At 53.2% G+C, this 16,403-nt stretch overlaps 2 protein-coding genes across 2 annotated transcripts; both read left to right on the forward strand.

The window, feature by feature from the left end:
- Positions 1–320: 320 nt before the first annotated feature.
- Positions 321–2,677, forward strand: LOC108865279 (alpha-(1,6)-fucosyltransferase-like). The gene is made up of 8 exons (XM_029113337.1): positions 321–330; positions 706–944; positions 1,033–1,270; positions 1,344–1,496; positions 1,600–1,792; positions 1,901–2,054; positions 2,215–2,384; positions 2,494–2,677. Exons 1-8 carry the CDS (start codon positions 321–323, stop codon positions 2,675–2,677), a joined length of 1,341 nt encoding a protein of 446 aa, XP_028969170.1.
- A 3,479-nt stretch (positions 2,678–6,156) lies between these two features.
- Positions 6,157–15,768, forward strand: FASN1 (Fatty acid synthase 1). Its single transcript, XM_003739587.1, has 12 exons — positions 6,157–6,240; positions 6,567–6,734; positions 6,862–6,930; positions 7,042–7,181; positions 7,282–7,486; positions 7,702–7,862; positions 7,981–8,203; positions 8,314–9,168; positions 9,284–14,020; positions 14,173–14,568; positions 14,680–14,949; positions 15,074–15,768. The coding sequence occupies exons 2-12, from the start codon at positions 6,567–6,569 to the stop codon at positions 15,449–15,451; spliced, it is 7,602 nt and encodes a 2,533-aa protein (XP_003739635.1). The 5' UTR covers positions 6,157–6,240; the 3' UTR covers positions 15,452–15,768.
- The last annotated feature ends 635 nt before the right edge of the window (positions 15,769–16,403 follow it).

Here is a 16,403-nt window from a genome sequence, read left to right on the forward strand (position 1 = left end):
CGAGCTGTCTAATTGAAAAGAAGCAGGCAGAATATCCCAATCGCGATGTGTTTTCCTCGGAAGTGACAGCTCTGGTCGAGTGAGCTAGAGATCCCCGCGGGAAACCCCTGACCTGTCTCCTGAGATATCCGCCATCCCACCGTCTCCGAAAATTGCAGGCGCTGCTGTGTTCGTCTGCCTGTTTCTCTTCTACGTTTCGGCAGGACCTAGATTTCCGACAAGTCCGCACCGAACACTTTCTGCATACGAAGCGTTCTTCCAACCGATACCGCGCCAGTCGTACTGTGAGCCCGACTTATCCGAGTACGGAGTGGGGCAACATGATGTCAGGTGAGCTATCCATTTACTCAGAACTCCACGCACCGTGTCCTGGGGACCGTCGTCCCTCTATTTTCCCGCGCACGGAACCAGTTATTCTTGAGAAGTCGAAGTGATCCAGCGCCGAGGTACGCTCCCGACGCAGGAGCAAGTCCCACATTCCATGGCGTGGGGATTTCCTCAAGCTGTCAGCGGAGAGTTACGCCGCTTGAATTTTACTATTTGCAAGAAGTCGAATATTCGGAGTGCTCGTTCCAGGGGTTCCTACGGGAGGTTTGTGACAGGTCGCCGAGCTGAGGCTCCGAAAGCAGGTAAGCAGTCAGAATTCGTCCGCAATGAGTCTGCTGGCCAGCTTGAGGTCCTGACATGATTGTCTCTTTTCCCTAGGTCCCACGGCGGCCTTGTATTCGCGAGGTGTGCATACGACAAGAGATTTCGGGAAGTTCCTGCGAGAAGCTCTGCGAGGAAAATTCGATCCTAGTTCGACACTTGCAATGTCGCGTCGCTTCCTCCGCACCATTGAAAATATATTCTCGCAAATGATTCCAAAAGAAATCACCGATCAATCGTCAACGACGCTCGAGGGCTTGAAGAAGAAAATCTTCTCAACCATCGATAATCTCCAGGTACCCCTAGGAAAAATGGATGGATTTTGCCCACCGGGGCGATTGTCGTGGGAGAACCCGGGAGAGTGAAAACCTGCGCATTTCACAGCACCCATCAACCTGTGGGAATGTGATCAACTGTAGGGTAGCGACTCAGAGCGGCGTTTCGAGCGGACTACACGACATACTCTATTGTCTGGTTGTGGGACTCCAACGGAATAAGACAGTCGCACTCGACGTGACCAGATGGGCTAATTTCTCAAAAAATCCTTGGCGGCTTCATTTCCTCGATCTAGGGGCCTGCCCGACCGCTCCTCAAAACGAAGACATACGACTGACCGGCGAGTGTGAGCGTCTCCCGTATCGGAGGGGAAATTATGATTTTTGTATGGACGAGAAACCAACACTTCATTTCCTCAGACAGGAGAAGAATGAAATTCTTACCAACGAATCTTGCGGCACATATCATCGACAACCACGGCGATCCGTACGCTTGGTGGTACGGGGTTTTGATGTCTTACATTCTACGGCCAGGCGGCAACATGGAGTCGACCCTTGATGATTATTCAGAGAGCAAGACTGCAGGACGCCCATACGTCGCGTAGGTTTGATACCTCCCATTTCCGAAGTGCCATTCCCTCGACAGCATTATTTGAAACTCTTCTCACATATCCAGGAATCCTCCCTAAAAGCAGGATGCATATCCGTCGAACCGACAAGGCAGGCGAAGCTCTTTACCGACCGCTGGAGTCGTATGTCGCGGAAGCCGAGGAATACTTTGCTCGGATATCCCTGACTCGAGAAGTTTGTGAAAAGTTAGTCTACGTCGCAACTGACGACCCGCGTGTACTCGACGAGCTCGAGGCGAGGTGAGTCCACACAATCGCGTACCTCCATGACGGATCTTTCGGAGTCGGGATGCCATCGGAATGCAAGGAGGTATCGTAGATAACTCCAGGACACATCTCCGATTCCAGGTTCAAATCTTTCGAGTTCGTCTTCAACGAGAATACTGCCCGAACGGCTTTCAGTTACGGCGGGCGACGGACAGCAGCCGCCGTGATGGGCATCGCGAAGGATTACCATATGCTCTCCCATGCGGATCATCTGGTTTGCACATTATCATCTGGGGTATGGGGCCCCAGGCCATCGCGTTTCTTTTATCCATTAGCTTCCGTCCGGAGATTGGAGTTCTCCGCTCAATATCGGAAGTGAGCAAAAGTCCGTACCTGGGGGTTAGAATATGTCTCCGCGTCCGCGAGTAAATAGGCTTTCCCGGTTCTATTCTCAGTTTTGTCGCGTGGCCTATGAGCTCATGAATGCTGTTCGCCACGATGCTTGGGCTCGGATTAGTTCTTTAGATAACGACTTCTACTACGCTTACGTTCTCCAAGAAGAACGACAAGCGGTGGAACCCTACGAAGACGGCGTTTTCGCTGCGGAGATTCGGAAGGCGCACACGTGAGTGAAGCTCAGTGGAATCGTATAGTACGAGAATGTCATTGCTCGTTAAATGAATTTTTATCGTTTCGAGACTCGCGACTCCATCTCATTGACGTCATTATTACAGATCAGATGTGCCCGAGAGCTTCCAGCAGATGATTACGGTCACGCTCAGTAGATCGTATTCGCCTTTCGGGGCGGATGGTTTCGCATTCACCAACGATGATCGCAAAATGACGGCAAAGTTCAAAACCTCGCTCCCGTACCCCTCGATGTCCTTCGAATCGAATATATCTCGAATAATAGTCTAGCTCGATGCGATGACTTGAATTATTATCCAAAGCGCGACGACTTCTCCTTGGAGAATTCCGACTAGGAATCCGATGCTCTCTTCGATGGTGTTGGCTAAGGGGTCCATCAGAATCAAAAAACCTAGAATCCGCACCATTCGAGTCTTCGATGACGAGTGGTAGTTCTCAATTGGGTAGAAGATCTTAAGAAGCACCGACGGCGAGCCACCTTGAAGGAGGAACTCGAGACAGAGTAGCTGCAGAGCGAAGCTGCGTAACCCGATGCCACATCTAAAGGCCTATCAGTCATATCTACAATCACAATCACCCTATCGAGATTAGTCGATTCACTTGTCGCGGGCGACCTAGAGGAAAGTAAACTGCTTGAACTCCGGCAAACTGACAGCGAATGGATCTTCACGGCTCTGAGATTTCCGACGGTATACCCGCTTTCCCGTATCCCGTGTCCTGGTCGTCTTGGAGAGCGGCGAAAATCTGCAAAAGTGGCAGGCGAGCGTATCGCGCTGTTTTGTTGCCCTTGACGGTTCGTCAGCCCCGTGAGGTGTCTGGTTGCCGATAGAGCAGCGGTGTCGCCATCGTCGTCGAGCTGACGGCGTTCTCGTACATGGCTTCATGCAATTTCTTGATAGTACTCAACCTCCTCGATGACATGGACTATTCTAGTTGGGAAGTCTATTTTATCGCCCTCTCAGTCTTCTTAGAATCTCTTTTGTACTTACTGGCAGAATTCCTCCGCATCCGCATTTTTCATTCAAAGGAGTCGCCGCGGGGCAATCAGTGGATTGTTCTGGATAATAATGAATTTGAAAGGTATGAATATGGCCAGCTGAACATGGCCTTTCCGAGGCATTTGGACCGCATGAGGAGTCCGCTCCTCTAATCGAACTATTCCTTATGGATTGGAGGTCTCCCGGAGGGTACTCACAACATTGGTATAGAGTTCGAGCCGAGATTCCATCTATCAGGAACCTTGGATAATATATGCAACGACTGACCTTTGGATGGAATGTTTCAAAAGCGAAAGATCACCTTTATCCCGTCACGACACCACGATCCTGTGATATATCCTGCACTCTTCGAATTATTCTGGCTAGGCGTTGGTGATCCCGGGCTCGTCTTCTGAGTCTGCGAGAAAAATCGGATGGTGAATGAAAACGAATCTGACCGGTGACGGGTCCTGCATTTACAATTCTCGACGTTCCTGAGAGGAGGAGGGCAACGTCGGGCAGCAATTGTCGAATTTACTGCAAATCGCTCCAGATAGACTCACCAGGGGAGCAGTCCAGCACGCAGCTCGCCCAGAATCCACGGTTTCTCCAAAGTTTCCGAGAATAGCTGAAGGAATGGTGCCCCGAGACATTCCGTCAGGCATTGTAATATTGCTCGCCTTGACGTCGGACGACCGTGGCCTTGTGTTGATATTGTGATGAACTCGACAGCAGTGGCGGCTCTTGCGTCCCAAGCATCTAGCCAGACTGAAGGCTTGATTACGTAGAGCACCAAGTCTCGACGACCTATCTACGAATGTCAAAACACAGTGAAGGTTCAGCTTACGTAATGATCACGGAGACCCTAGCGTGGATCCAGATCCTCCACCTTCGAAAGTCCAGGACTGATTAGGGAAAGCGAAGAACCGGAAATCCGTTACTGAACGAAGCCGATAAACAAGGACAATCCTCACAGCTGACATATATCTTCCCATCCCTAATCGGGACTTCAGTGATCTGTTCCGATAAGCCGAGACTCCGACTGCCTGTGACCCTAGCAGAGTTGGGGGCTCGGCTGACTGGGGTCAGAAGCGGAGCTTCTCGAAAATCCTTCTGGGGGAAAAAACACGCCGCTATGCCGTGATGAGGCAACGGTGTAGAATATGACGTTTCGACGGTGCTCGTACGTACCTCGGTGCTAGATAGACTTCATATCAGCTGGAGATACGGTTAAACTGGGCAGATTTCCTCACTGAGTTCGATTTCTGCCTGGACCTTAATACCCGGGGAAGGACCAGTGCGAGATCAGCTGATTCGGTTCCTAATAAGCTTCTTGTGACATATCATGCTCATCCAGTCGAGACTAGTGACGCGATCCCCAGAGTCTTCTCCGAAGCTTGGTGAGAACGAATGTCAGTTGTTTGATCTTAGAGCGTCGCGGAAAAGTCGATTCTTTTGACAAGGAAATACCGGCCAGGAATGTCTAGCATCGGCGCCGATCAAAACCTAAAAGAACTGTCCCTAGTTTGTGGCAGCAAGGTCCAGTAGCAAGACCGCACAGAATTAGAGTCCAGATATGGATTCACTCACTGCTCACTCGGATCCCTCCTGCCACGCAACCTTCACTTATTACTGCCAATTGGATTCGCGCTAGATCAACCTAGGGCTCATTCGTGACACGGTCTCGAGACGCACTCCGTTTCGAACGTTTCCAGCGTTCCGCATCTCACACAGGAAACGTCTCGCTCCCGACTGGAAATAGCACACACAAGTGGTTATGGCTAGGTATCGCTTTCAGATAGCCGGACACAAATAGCTGTTGCTGCCGATGCAGTTCCCGACGCTCCAAAGTGGTGAGACCATGTCACGCCAGCATGTCCGGAGTACGAGCCCATTCGCCTTCCTATGAGCTGCTCTTTCTGCTTGACAGCGTATCGATCATGAAATTCAAGGTCGATGTAGAATGCCCTTCCTCCGTATCAGCTGGGAAGAATTCATGGCCGAGGGTGAATGTCGGAAGAGGGGTCAGATTTATGGGGCTAGTGAACTCTTCCGTCTAGCTTCAAGCACCACCCTGGACGATTCTCTTCTCGCATCGGACGTGAGAAGCTTCTCCCCGGGCTCTTCAGGTCCGCGTTGGACACCTACTCTGAGTCCTCGCTCGCGGCGCTCTGTTCCTCCTCAAAATTCACGAATTCCATTCGAAGTTCAGGGGACTCTGTGCAGGCAATCCATTCAGGGCTACTGATGTTGACGAGCAATACTCGGAGTACTCGGTGCGAGGATTATCGAGACGTGATCCCTTCGAACGTGCTTGACTCTTTTGGATGGGTGGATGAGGAGGGATGGAGCGGGGGCTCCGAGGGCGGATTCTCTATGGGAGGGAGTCTAGCCGTGCGGGTCCATCTCAGGGAATAATGGGATGAATTTCGGAACCGCCTCGGGATCCCAACAACATTCTCTGTCGAGTTCTGATCCATCGGAATGATGAACTCCCGCGAAACTCTCAAAAATGTGCATGAGTGAGTTTGCTTGCTATGAGCAGAAAAAATGCATCAGAGCGGGAATCCCATCGCGCGACCAGCGTTCGACAGCTGAGTGTCTGCTGGACCTCTAGGAAGGATCCCTCGCAGGACGGCCTTTCCTTCTCATTTCTCGAGGACCGCTGCATTTTTGGAGCAGCGCTTTCCCCTAGACGGAGCCACGCTCGATGAATCAGGCGACGCGCGACATCTCTCGACTATAAAAAGCTCCGGAGACGAAGAATTCTCTACGGTTGGTTGGGAGTTACGTTGACAGATCACTTCGTGAAGTCGTGAATAAGTGCAACGTAGTTCTGTGCTAAATAAGTTCAAGGTATAGAATTTGTTTTTCTTTCCAGCTGTCCCGGAAGTTCCCCTGGTTTTATATTTTTGAGAATTTCCTGACTGAGACTCCCAATGCGACGCAAGTGTTCGATAGAGTCATTTCCGACGCTATGTTCTCAAGGTTCGCGAGCTGCTCGAACAATCCAAGTCTCGCCAATCGAGAATTGTTCGCTCTCCCACGGATGATCAATCTGCTAGCTATCTTCTCAATATCCGCGCAGCTTGTTCCAAAAGAAGCTTCTCTAAATTTGTCTAACGGAGCCGTCTTGGGAGGAGCCTGATGAGCCGAATCCACAAACTAGCTCTGAATTATAGATGCCTTCGAGCGAGACTACCGTAAAAATGAACGGGATGTCGGACCGCCCAAAAATGCCCGCGTGGGATGTGAAAGACGATGTTGTGCTCAGCGGAATATCTGGATACTTCCCCCAGTCCGATGGTATCGAGGAGTTCCAAGAAAAACTGTACAAAGGCGAAGACATGGTACGTAAGACAGCATGGATCTCACGATTCCACAAATGAGGACGGCAGAACACAGAATTCGCTCAGCTAGGTGTCGATGAATGCTGATGATGATGATCGAGAATGAGTGACTTCGACTTGAACACAGGTAACCAACGATGAGATGCGATGGCCGCGCGGAATCCTCGGCTTGCCCGAACGAGCTGGGAAAATCAAAGTAAGAGACCGATAGCTCGGAGATCGAGCGGATTATCTAGCTCGTTCTTGGCCTATGGCATTTTTCCATCTGTCCTGTGTGACCCTCAATGGACTTTCGTCCCGACTCAAGGACCTTTCCCGCTTCGATGCGCAATTCTTCGGCGTCCACCCGAAACAAGCCCACTTGATGGATCCTCAACTCCGGCTCTTCCTTGAAACCGCTTACGAAGCGATCGTGGATGCTGGATACGAGCCGTCGACTCTCAGAGGGTTAATATCATGACTCTGGAAGAAGCGAGCAATTGTGGCCAGTACGCTCTGAGGATCCCGGCAGGAATGACGAAGACTAAAACTAGACCTCCCTCGACAGAAAAAAAATCGGAGTGTTCATCGGAGCCTCGGAGTCCGAATCCGATGAGGCTCTCAACGTTGACACCGATGAAATCAATGGATACTCTCTCGTCGGTTGTTGTCGTGCCATGTTCGCCAATCGAATTTCGTATTCTCTCGATTTCACGGGACCCTCTTACGCCGTGGATACCGCTTGTTCTTCCGCCATGACTGCTTTCACCCAGGTATGCTCTCTTAATTCAAACATGGGATGAGCATCCTATGCGATGATTAGATAGAATGTGCGAGAACTGACTATTCAAGCCATCCATTCAATTCCGTACTCCAATGCCAACCCGGTATAGGTGTCCGTCACCTGTCGGAGAGTTTCCGTTGGGGTGTTTCGTAGGTTTTTACAATTCATACTCGATTTCGATTTATGAGATTTCTTCATGCTTAGGCCGTCATTGCCATCCGATCGAACCAATGCGAGGCTGCTATTGTCGGCGGCTCCACCATTTGCTTGAAACCATCCACGGCACTGAACTTCCATCGGCTCTCCATGTTGAACCCAGACGGGATGTGCAGAGCCTTTGACGCCAACGGAAAGGGTTACGTCAGGTATACTTCTTCCACTCACGCTCAGAGGCGACATGGAATGCTCTGGGTTCTACATAGAGCCTCGACAGACCACTGCAGTCGCTTCAGCTAATCACACATGTCCGTCCCAAAAACGCAGATCCGAGACCGTTGGATGCGTCTTCCTGCAGAAGCGCAGCGACAGCCGACGTATTTATGCCACAGTTGTGCACGCCAAAGCCAATGCTGATGGGTTCAAGGATGAGGGTATCACATTCCCCGGAGGTCATACGCAAGAAATCCTTCTGAGAGAAGTTTACAATGAAGCGAACGTGGACCCGAGCAAGGTGCCCTATGTGGAAAGCCACGGAACAGGAACGAAGGTGAGGTTCTTTTCGATCGACGCCGGCGCTTCGATGTAATTTCGTTTCGAAGTCTACTCTTCCTCTGGGTAATGTCCCGTGATCGTCGTTGATGAAACTCTGATTTCCAGGTCGGAGATCCTCAAGAAGCTGGAGCCCTATACAACGTTTTCTGCAAGGGACGTGAAGGTCCGCTCAAGATCGGATCCGTCAAATCGAACTGTGGTCATTCAGAGGGCGCTTCCGGTATCTGTTCGCTCGCGAAAATCATCACGCTCATGGAGAGGGGTGTCATCCCCGGCAACCTCCACCACGATGTTCCGAACCCCAACATTCCGTCCCTGCTCGATGGCTCGATTCAGGTCGTCACCAAGCCCACACCTTTCGATGGGGGTATCGTTGGCCTGAACTCTTTCGGTTTCGGAGGAGCCAACGCTCACATCATCCTCAAGTCGCACGATGGAGAACATATCGGAGCCGTCGTCCGGGAGAAAGCTAACATCCCACGTCTGGTGCTGACCTGCGGAAGGAGCGAAGAGAGCCTCGGAGCTGTCCTCGAGAAGCTCTCCACCAAGAGGCTTCCCGACGCATCCTATGCCCTCCTGAACGAGGTTGGACGCGCACCCACGCAGGTGATGACTCGTCGAGGTTACGCCATCATTCCCCCGAACGGAGAGGCGATCACATTCCAAGCCCCAGCCGAAGCCCAGAAAAGACCCCTGTTCTTCGTATACGCCGGAATGGGCTCGCAGTGGAACACAATGGGTCGTCAAATGATGGAATTCGACGTGTTCGCCAAGTCCATCAGGAAATCTCACGAGCTGCTCAAGCCGTTCGACATCGATCTCCTCCAAATTCTCACCGGAGATCAAATCGAAAACCCATCGATGGTCGTTCCCTTCGTCTCGATCGCCGCCATGCAAGTCGCTCTAACGGACTGTCTGTTCGCTTGCGGAATTCGACCCGATGGAATCGTCGGTCACTCGGTAGGTTACTCCAATCGCATAAATTCGCGAGAAATGTCAATTCCAGAATTTCATTTGAACCCGAACATCTCGGTCGGCTCCAAGCTCCAACCGGTCACGCTGACTCATTCCCCAGGTCGGAGAGCTCGGATGCTCATACGCTGACGGATGTTTCACCGCGGAGCAGACGGTTCTCGCTGCCTACTGGCGTGGAAAATGCGTCGAAGTCGCCAACCTGCCAAAGGGTGCCATGGCAGCCGTGGGTCTGACGTGGGAACAGGCTAAACAGAGATGCCGAGACGGAGTCGCTCCCGCGTGCCACAACAGCGAGGACTCGGTCACGATCACCGGTCCCGCGGAAGCAGTGTCCAGCATCTGCGCCGAGCTGAAGGCTGAGAACATCTTCGCCAGAGAGGTCAACTCGCATGACGTGGCTTTCCACTCCGTCCAGATGGAACAGATCGCGCCGTCGCTTCTGGCTGCTCTGGAGAAAGTCGTATTGGTGGCCAAACCCCGATCGGCCCGCTGGATCTCGTCGTCGATCCCCGAGAGCCGCTGGGGAGAAGGCATCGCCAAGACCTGTTCTGCCAGTTATCACGTCAACAATCTCGTCTCCCCCGTTCTGTTCAAAGAAGCTCTCGAGCTGGTCCCTGAAAATGCGATCTGCGTCGAAATCGCTCCGCACGCGCTCCTGCAGGCCATTCTGAAGCGAGCGCTCAGCTCCAAGAGCGATACCATCGGTCTGATGAAGCGAAACGCGGACAACTTCGTCACTTTCCTGACAGCCCTCGGAAAACTGCACACTCTGAACGTGGACGTCGACGTTTCGGTGCTCTTCCCCAAGGTTGAGTATCCCGTTCCGAGAGGAACGCCGCATCTCTCGCGGTTCGTCGCGTGGGACCACGCGCTCGAATGGCGAGTGTGCAAATGGGACGAGTTCGAATCGTTCGGGAAATCCGTCGAAGACATCACCGATGTCGACATTTCGAACGAGGAGAGCAACGAAAAATACATCGAAGGACACAGGATCGACGGCCGAGTCTTGTATCCGGCCACCGGTTACATGATCCTGGCTTGGAAGGCGCTGGCCAAACGTCGTGGCGCGCAGTGGCTCGACATGCCGGTCGTGTTCGAGAACGTCAATTTCCACCGAGCGACGATTCTCCCGACAACCGGTAGCGTGAAATTGTGCCTGAACATGATGGGCAACAGCGGTCAGTGGGAAATCACCGAAGGGGGAACCGTGGCCGCCTCCGGTCGCGTCTACGCTCCCGAGAACCCGAACTTCTTGGACTCGAACATTCCCCAAGAGCCCGACACCATTCAATACGAACTGTCCGCCAACGATATCTACAAGGAGCTCAGTCTGCGAGGCTACGAATACCACGGAATGTTCAGAGGTGTCACGAAAGCCGACATCAAAGAACCCTTCGGGAAGCTCAAATGGGAAGGGAACTGGGTGACTTTCCTCGACACCATGCTCCAGTTCACCATCATGGGGAGCAAGTACAGAACCCTCAATCTGCCGGTCCGACTCACCCAGTGCCGCGTCGATCCTCAGCACCACGCCAAGGTCGTCCGGGGCGACATCGATGAACTGACGGTCTACTACGACAAGGATATGAACACCTGCTATTCGGGTGGAGCGGTGATCAAAGGTCTGAAGGCGAACGTCGCTCCCAGACGGAACGCGCAAGCCGCTCCGTTCCTCGAGGAATATCACTTTACGCCGAACAGCGTTGAATCAAAGGACGAAGATACCGAGGAATACGCCGCGGCTTGCAGTACGCTGATGGGTACGCTCGACAAAGCCGGACTAGACAAAACGGCGGTCATGAACGGTTTGGGCGCGGTCGCGTCGTCGATTGTCGAGAAGCACCTCGCCGAGAACGATCAAGGCTCCCTTTTGAAACTCCTGAACGACGTCCTCGGACGGGTGAAGAACGGAGAACCGGCGAAGGAATGCCTCAAGGAGACGCTGGAGGCTCGTCGCACCCAACTCGAGACGGACACTCTCAACTCTGCTCTCTGGAACGAGAAGTATCTCCGGCCCTTGTTGGACCTGGTGATCGAGAACACGAGCGGCAAGAAGCTCCGCGTGGTCGAGATCGGCTCCGACCGAAGCGTCATGGGCGGCAAGGTCGCCGAAAACATAAACCTGAGCCACATCGGGTATTCGATCGATTATACCGCCGTACACCCGAACCCCGCCGATTTCGATGAGGGTGTCCTTCCCGAGGGCGCGAAAACCGCCGCCTGGGACTTCAACTCGGACTTGACCGCGCTGCCCGTGGAGAACGACCTCCTGGTTCTCAAGAACATCGGTGTCGACAGCTCCCGTCTCTCAGGCCATCTGCAAAAAGTCAGCGGTCTTCTGAAATCTCGAGGGTTCCTGCTCGTCAACCAGCGTCTCGCGATCACACCGTCGGAGAAAGCTCTGAACGCGATTGTGGACCTCGGAATCAAAACGCTGAAAGCCGCCGACCTGAAAACCGCCATCAAGAACAGCGGTCTCGAGCTGATCGCATCCCGAGCCAGCAGCCTTTCTATAACACTCCTCGCCAGGAAAATCGAGAAATCAAGCAGCGGCAAGCATGCCGTCATCAAGGTCAAGAGCGGGGACTACAGCTGGGTCGAATCTCTCAAGAACACCCTGCAGGAGTACGAGGGCAAACCCCAAGATGACAACGTCTGGATCGTGGCCGAAGACGTCGGTGACAGTGGAATAGTCGGCCTCGTCAACTGTTTGCGGCATGAAGTCGGCGGGTCACACGTCCGAGCTGTTTTCAACGCTTCTCGAACTTCCGTCAATAAGATCCCGGAGTTCTCTTTCGACAACGCGATCTACAAGGAAATCGTCGCGAAGGACCTCGTCATGAACGTTTTCCAAGACGGAGAATGGGGAACGATGCGTCACTTCTCGTTGAGCTCTCTCGGCAAGGAACTCAACTACGTGTCGACCGAACACGCTTTCCTCAACGTCCAGACCAAAGGAGATCTCAGCTCTCTCAAGTGGTACCAATCGCCCATCAACTACAATCCCCCAACCGCGGACAGTATCCTGTGCAGCGTTTACTTCGCTCCGCTCAATTTCCGTGACATCATGTTGGCGACCGGGAAGCTTCCTCCCGACGCTCTCCCTGGAGATCTCGCCGTTTCGGATTGCGTGCTCGGCCTCGAGTTCTCGGGTCGAGACCCCAAGGGCCGACGGGTCATGGGTCAGATCCCTGCCGAGGGCTTGGCCACTTCGGTTCTCGTGGATCCCGTGTTCTTGTGGGAGGTGCCCGACGCGTGGACTCTCGAACAGGCGTCCACGGTGCCCGTAGCCTATTCGACCGCGTATTACGCTCTGGTGATCCGAGGCAGACTACGCAAGGGCGAAGCGCTCCTGATCCATTCCGGCTCGGGAGGTGTCGGTCAAGCGGCGATCAGCATAGCTCTCAGCATGGGTTGCACAGTTTACACGACTGTGGGGACTCAGGAGAAACGGGAGTTCCTCAAACGTCGTTTCCCTCAACTCAAGGACGAAAACTTCGCGAACTCGAGAGATCTCTCTTTCGAAAAACACATCATGGCTCAAACCTGTGGACGTGGAGTCGATCTCGTGCTGAACTCTCTGGCCGACGAGAAGCTCCAGGCATCGGTCCGCTGTCTGGCGAACCACGGTCGCTTCTTGGAGATCGGAAAGTTCGATCTCAGCAACAATTCCGCCCTGGGCATGGCGATCTTCTTGAAGAACATCACCTTCCACGGAATTCTCCTCGACGCGCTCTTCGGTAACGATCCCTTCGTCGCGCACGAAAAACTGGAAGTCGTCCGACTCGTTACGGAAGGAATTAAGTCCGGAGCGGTTCGACCGCTCGATGCACACGTGTTCGACAAGGACGACACCGAAGAAGCTTTCCGATTCATGGCTTCCGGAAAGCACATGGGCAAAGTCGTCGTCAAGGTGCGAGACGAGGAGAAACAGAAAGTCACCAAGCCCGTCCCGATGACCATCAAGGCGGTCACTCGCACCGGATTCTCAGACAGGAAAGTCTTCATCATCACTGGTGGATTGGGAGGTTTCGGTTTGGAGCTGGCAGACTGGCTCGTGACGCGCGGAGTGCGCTCTCTCGTCCTGACGTCGCGATCGGGTGTCCGAAACGGATATCAGAAATACGCCCTGCACAGGTGGCAGAAAGCCGGCGCCAAGGTCTGGAACCTCTCGCACGATGCTTCGACGCTCGACGGCGCGAAGAAGCTCATCGCCGAATCGATAAAACTCTCGGGTCAACCGGTCGGCGGCGTTTTCAATCTGGCCATGGTTCTCCGCGACGCTCTGATCGAAAACCAAACCACGAAGGACTACGAAGCTGTTTGCGCTCCGAAAGTTGAAGGGACCAAGAATCTCGATGCTGTCTGCCGCAAAGAATGTCCCGAACTCGACCACTTCGTCGTGTTCTCTTCGGTCTCATGCGGACGAGGAAACGCTGGACAGACGAACTACGGTTACGCCAACTCTGTCATGGAGCGCATCTGCGAACGCAGAGCCGCTGAGGGTCTTCCCGGGCTTGCCATCCAATGGGGAGCCATCGGCGATGTCGGAGTTATTCTCGAGACCATGGGCGGCAACGAAACCGTCGTCGGAGGGACCCTCCCGCAGAGGATTCAGTCTTGCTTCGCCGTCATGGACCAGTTCCTTTCTCAGAAACATCCGGTCGTGTCATCAATGGTGAAGGCAGATATCGCTAAGAAGGGTGCCGGAGGCAAATCAGCCGATCTGGTGGGCGCCGTCGCCCACGTTTTGGGTGTCAAGGACGCAACGAAACTCAACCCCAACACGACGCTTGGAGAACTCGGCATGGATTCCCTGATGGGGGTCGAAGTCAAGGTGAGTCTGGGAGAAGCCCACTCTGGATCCGTCCGGAGGATCGTCCTCGGATCTTCTGCCCCCTCCAATCCTTCCGAGGGTGTCGATTCGGCGATGTTGAAGTCATTGACCCGTTTCCTATCGTAGTCGACTGATAATTCTGTTCATTCCAGCAACTCTTGGAGCGCGAGCTCGATCTCAGCTTGTCCATGCAAGAGATTCGAAGCCTGAACATGAACAAGATACAGGAGCTCCAAGGCGGTGCTTCCGCGCCAGAAGCCGCTCCCGCTCCCAGCAAGACGGACAGCGCTCCCGCACAGCAGGAAGGAGCCACAGCTGAAGTTCCCAAGGTCCCCCTGAAGAAGCAACTCGTTGCAAGCGATAGACTCGTCAAGATGAACTCCATCAAAACGAACAGCGAACCGATTTTCATTCTGCATTCCATCGAAGGCGATGTGGACAACCTGACAGAACTGGCCGCAAAACTCAAGAGATCTGCTCTCGGCATTCAGAGAACCAGGGACGTCAAACTCGAGTCGATCGAGCACATCGCTGTTTCCTACCTGCCGGTCAGTTATCCCGCTGCCATCGGAGTCTCGAATGTCCCGTATTCTTATATTCTTTCAATATTCTAAACTCACTCGGTGGTCCATGAACTTGATTATATTTTATTCTCGCAGACGATCATCGAGCAACAGCCCAAGGGACGACCTTTCCACATACTCGGATATTCTTTCGGAGCCTCGGTCGCCTTCGAGATCGCCTGTCTGCTGCAGAAACAAGGCCACAAGGTCCAAACCCTGACCCTTCTCGATGGCGCTCCGACCTACATCGCAGTCCACACAACCATACACAAAGCCAAGTTCGACAAGAACCGAGACATCAATGAAGAGGAAGCCAGCGCTCTCTGTGCTTTCCTCATGCAGTACATGGACATCGACTTCATCAAGGTATGCATTTCGTTAAGGATGATCGGGGTCCGAAGCAGAACTTGCCGTGCCTCCTCCGGCGAGTTCCTTCGTCACGATCACGTTCTCAGGAAGGTATGCTCAAAAGAAGTATTTTTCTCTCCAGTTGAAGTCGGAGCTTGCGCAACTCTCGGGCTGGGAGCCGAGACTGGCGAAAGCCACGAACGTTCTCCTGACGTGTGAGAAATTCAACAACAAGGAAAAGCCTTCCAAGGATCAGGTCAGGATCGCTGCCAGGGCGTTCTACGACTTCCTTCTCTGTGGCAACCATTACAAGCCTAACCACAAATTCGACGGTGACGTCACGCTGGTGAAAGCCTCCAAGCTCAGGAAAATGGCTATGACTCTGCCGGAAGATTACGGTGTTGGGTCATGCATCACCGGAAAAGTGACGATGCATATCGTCGAAGGTGTTCATGAGAGCTTCATTCTCGGAAAGGGAGCCGACGCTTGCGCGAAAATTGTCAATCAAGTTATCAATTGAGTCGGCTCGCTGACTCCCGCAGTCGCTTCAAATCGTTCAGGTAGATAGGAACCCCTCGTTCAAGCCGCTCAAGAACTTCTCAAGAAGCATCCCCGGCGACCGCTCTCTGCCGGGACATCAGGGAGTGGAATTCGAGTCGTTCTCCGAACAACCGACCGACCAGCCAACCAACCAACCAACCAACCAAACAATCTCCAGTGTTCGGGGACATCGAGCTCACCCGTTGGTCTCCCGGCTAATCTCGCCGTCGTTCAGCTTCCAGTGATGCTGTTGTACATGACGGTCAAATAAAAATCTCTTATTTTCGATTATTGTTATTCCGTCGAGCTTTCACTCTCCTCTCGCTGCGTCGGCGTCGTGCGCAAACATACGAATTCCTGCGAACGAAAGTCGAGTCGGTCATTCGTCTCCTTCATGTTCTGGAATGGTGATCAATGTCCGGTGATCCTGTTTCGCCGGGAGAGATGGGTGATTCCCGCTTCCTCAATCGGGATGAGTGATTGAACCTGTTGGGGGAATTCTTCTCGAACCTGACTGAGAATTTTGAGTGTATTCTTGACGGGCAGCGGCAATATGTGGATGGGAGTAAGGACTCCCGGGAAGCCTCCGAGGAGACGAATCCGTAGGTCGATCCAAAAGTCATCACGTAGGTCAGGATTTCGCAAACGGGCTCTGTGACGCCAAGGAGGTTTCACGCAGAGAAGGGACTCTGCGTTGACTCGCGACTCGTTCAGAAAGGACTCTCGTCGCAGAACGTCACTGATCCTTCTCTCCTCCATCTGCTGCCGGTGATGGCGCGGCGTTGTCATTTCCCGTCTGGTTGACAGACGTCGTTCGCAATGAGCTCGCGAACCACTCATCACCCATCACTGGCGATTGGAACTTCAAGCACCAAAAAACAGAGAAAAATTTAGAGCAGGTTTGGCTACGAGCCAAACCGATGTTTGCGTAG

The sequence above is a fragment of the Galendromus occidentalis genome, unplaced genomic scaffold (assembly GCF_000255335.2).
Source record: "Galendromus occidentalis unplaced genomic scaffold, Mocc_1.1 scf7180000076574, whole genome shotgun sequence".
NCBI classification, from domain to species: domain Eukaryota; kingdom Metazoa; phylum Arthropoda; class Arachnida; order Mesostigmata; family Phytoseiidae; genus Galendromus; species Galendromus occidentalis.

Excerpts from the sequence above, each read along its gene's own strand:
- FASN1 (XM_003739587.1), top strand. The coding sequence starts at position 6,567 with ATGCCTTCGAGCGAGACTACCGTAAAAATGAACGGGATGTCGGACCGC. Across the intron at positions 7,487-7,701 it reads CCATGACTGCTTTCACCCAG|GCCGTCATTGCCATCCGATC; the intron begins GTATGCTCTCTT and ends CTTCATGCTTAG. Across the intron at positions 7,863-7,980 it reads AACGGAAAGGGTTACGTCAG|ATCCGAGACCGTTGGATGCG; the intron begins GTATACTTCTTC and ends CCAAAAACGCAG.
- LOC108865279 (XM_029113337.1), top strand. Across the intron at positions 945-1,032 it reads CAACCATCGATAATCTCCAG|CACCCATCAACCTGTGGGAA; the intron begins GTACCCCTAGGA and ends CGCATTTCACAG. Across the intron at positions 2,385-2,493 it reads GAGATTCGGAAGGCGCACAC|ATCAGATGTGCCCGAGAGCT; the intron begins GTGAGTGAAGCT and ends TCATTATTACAG.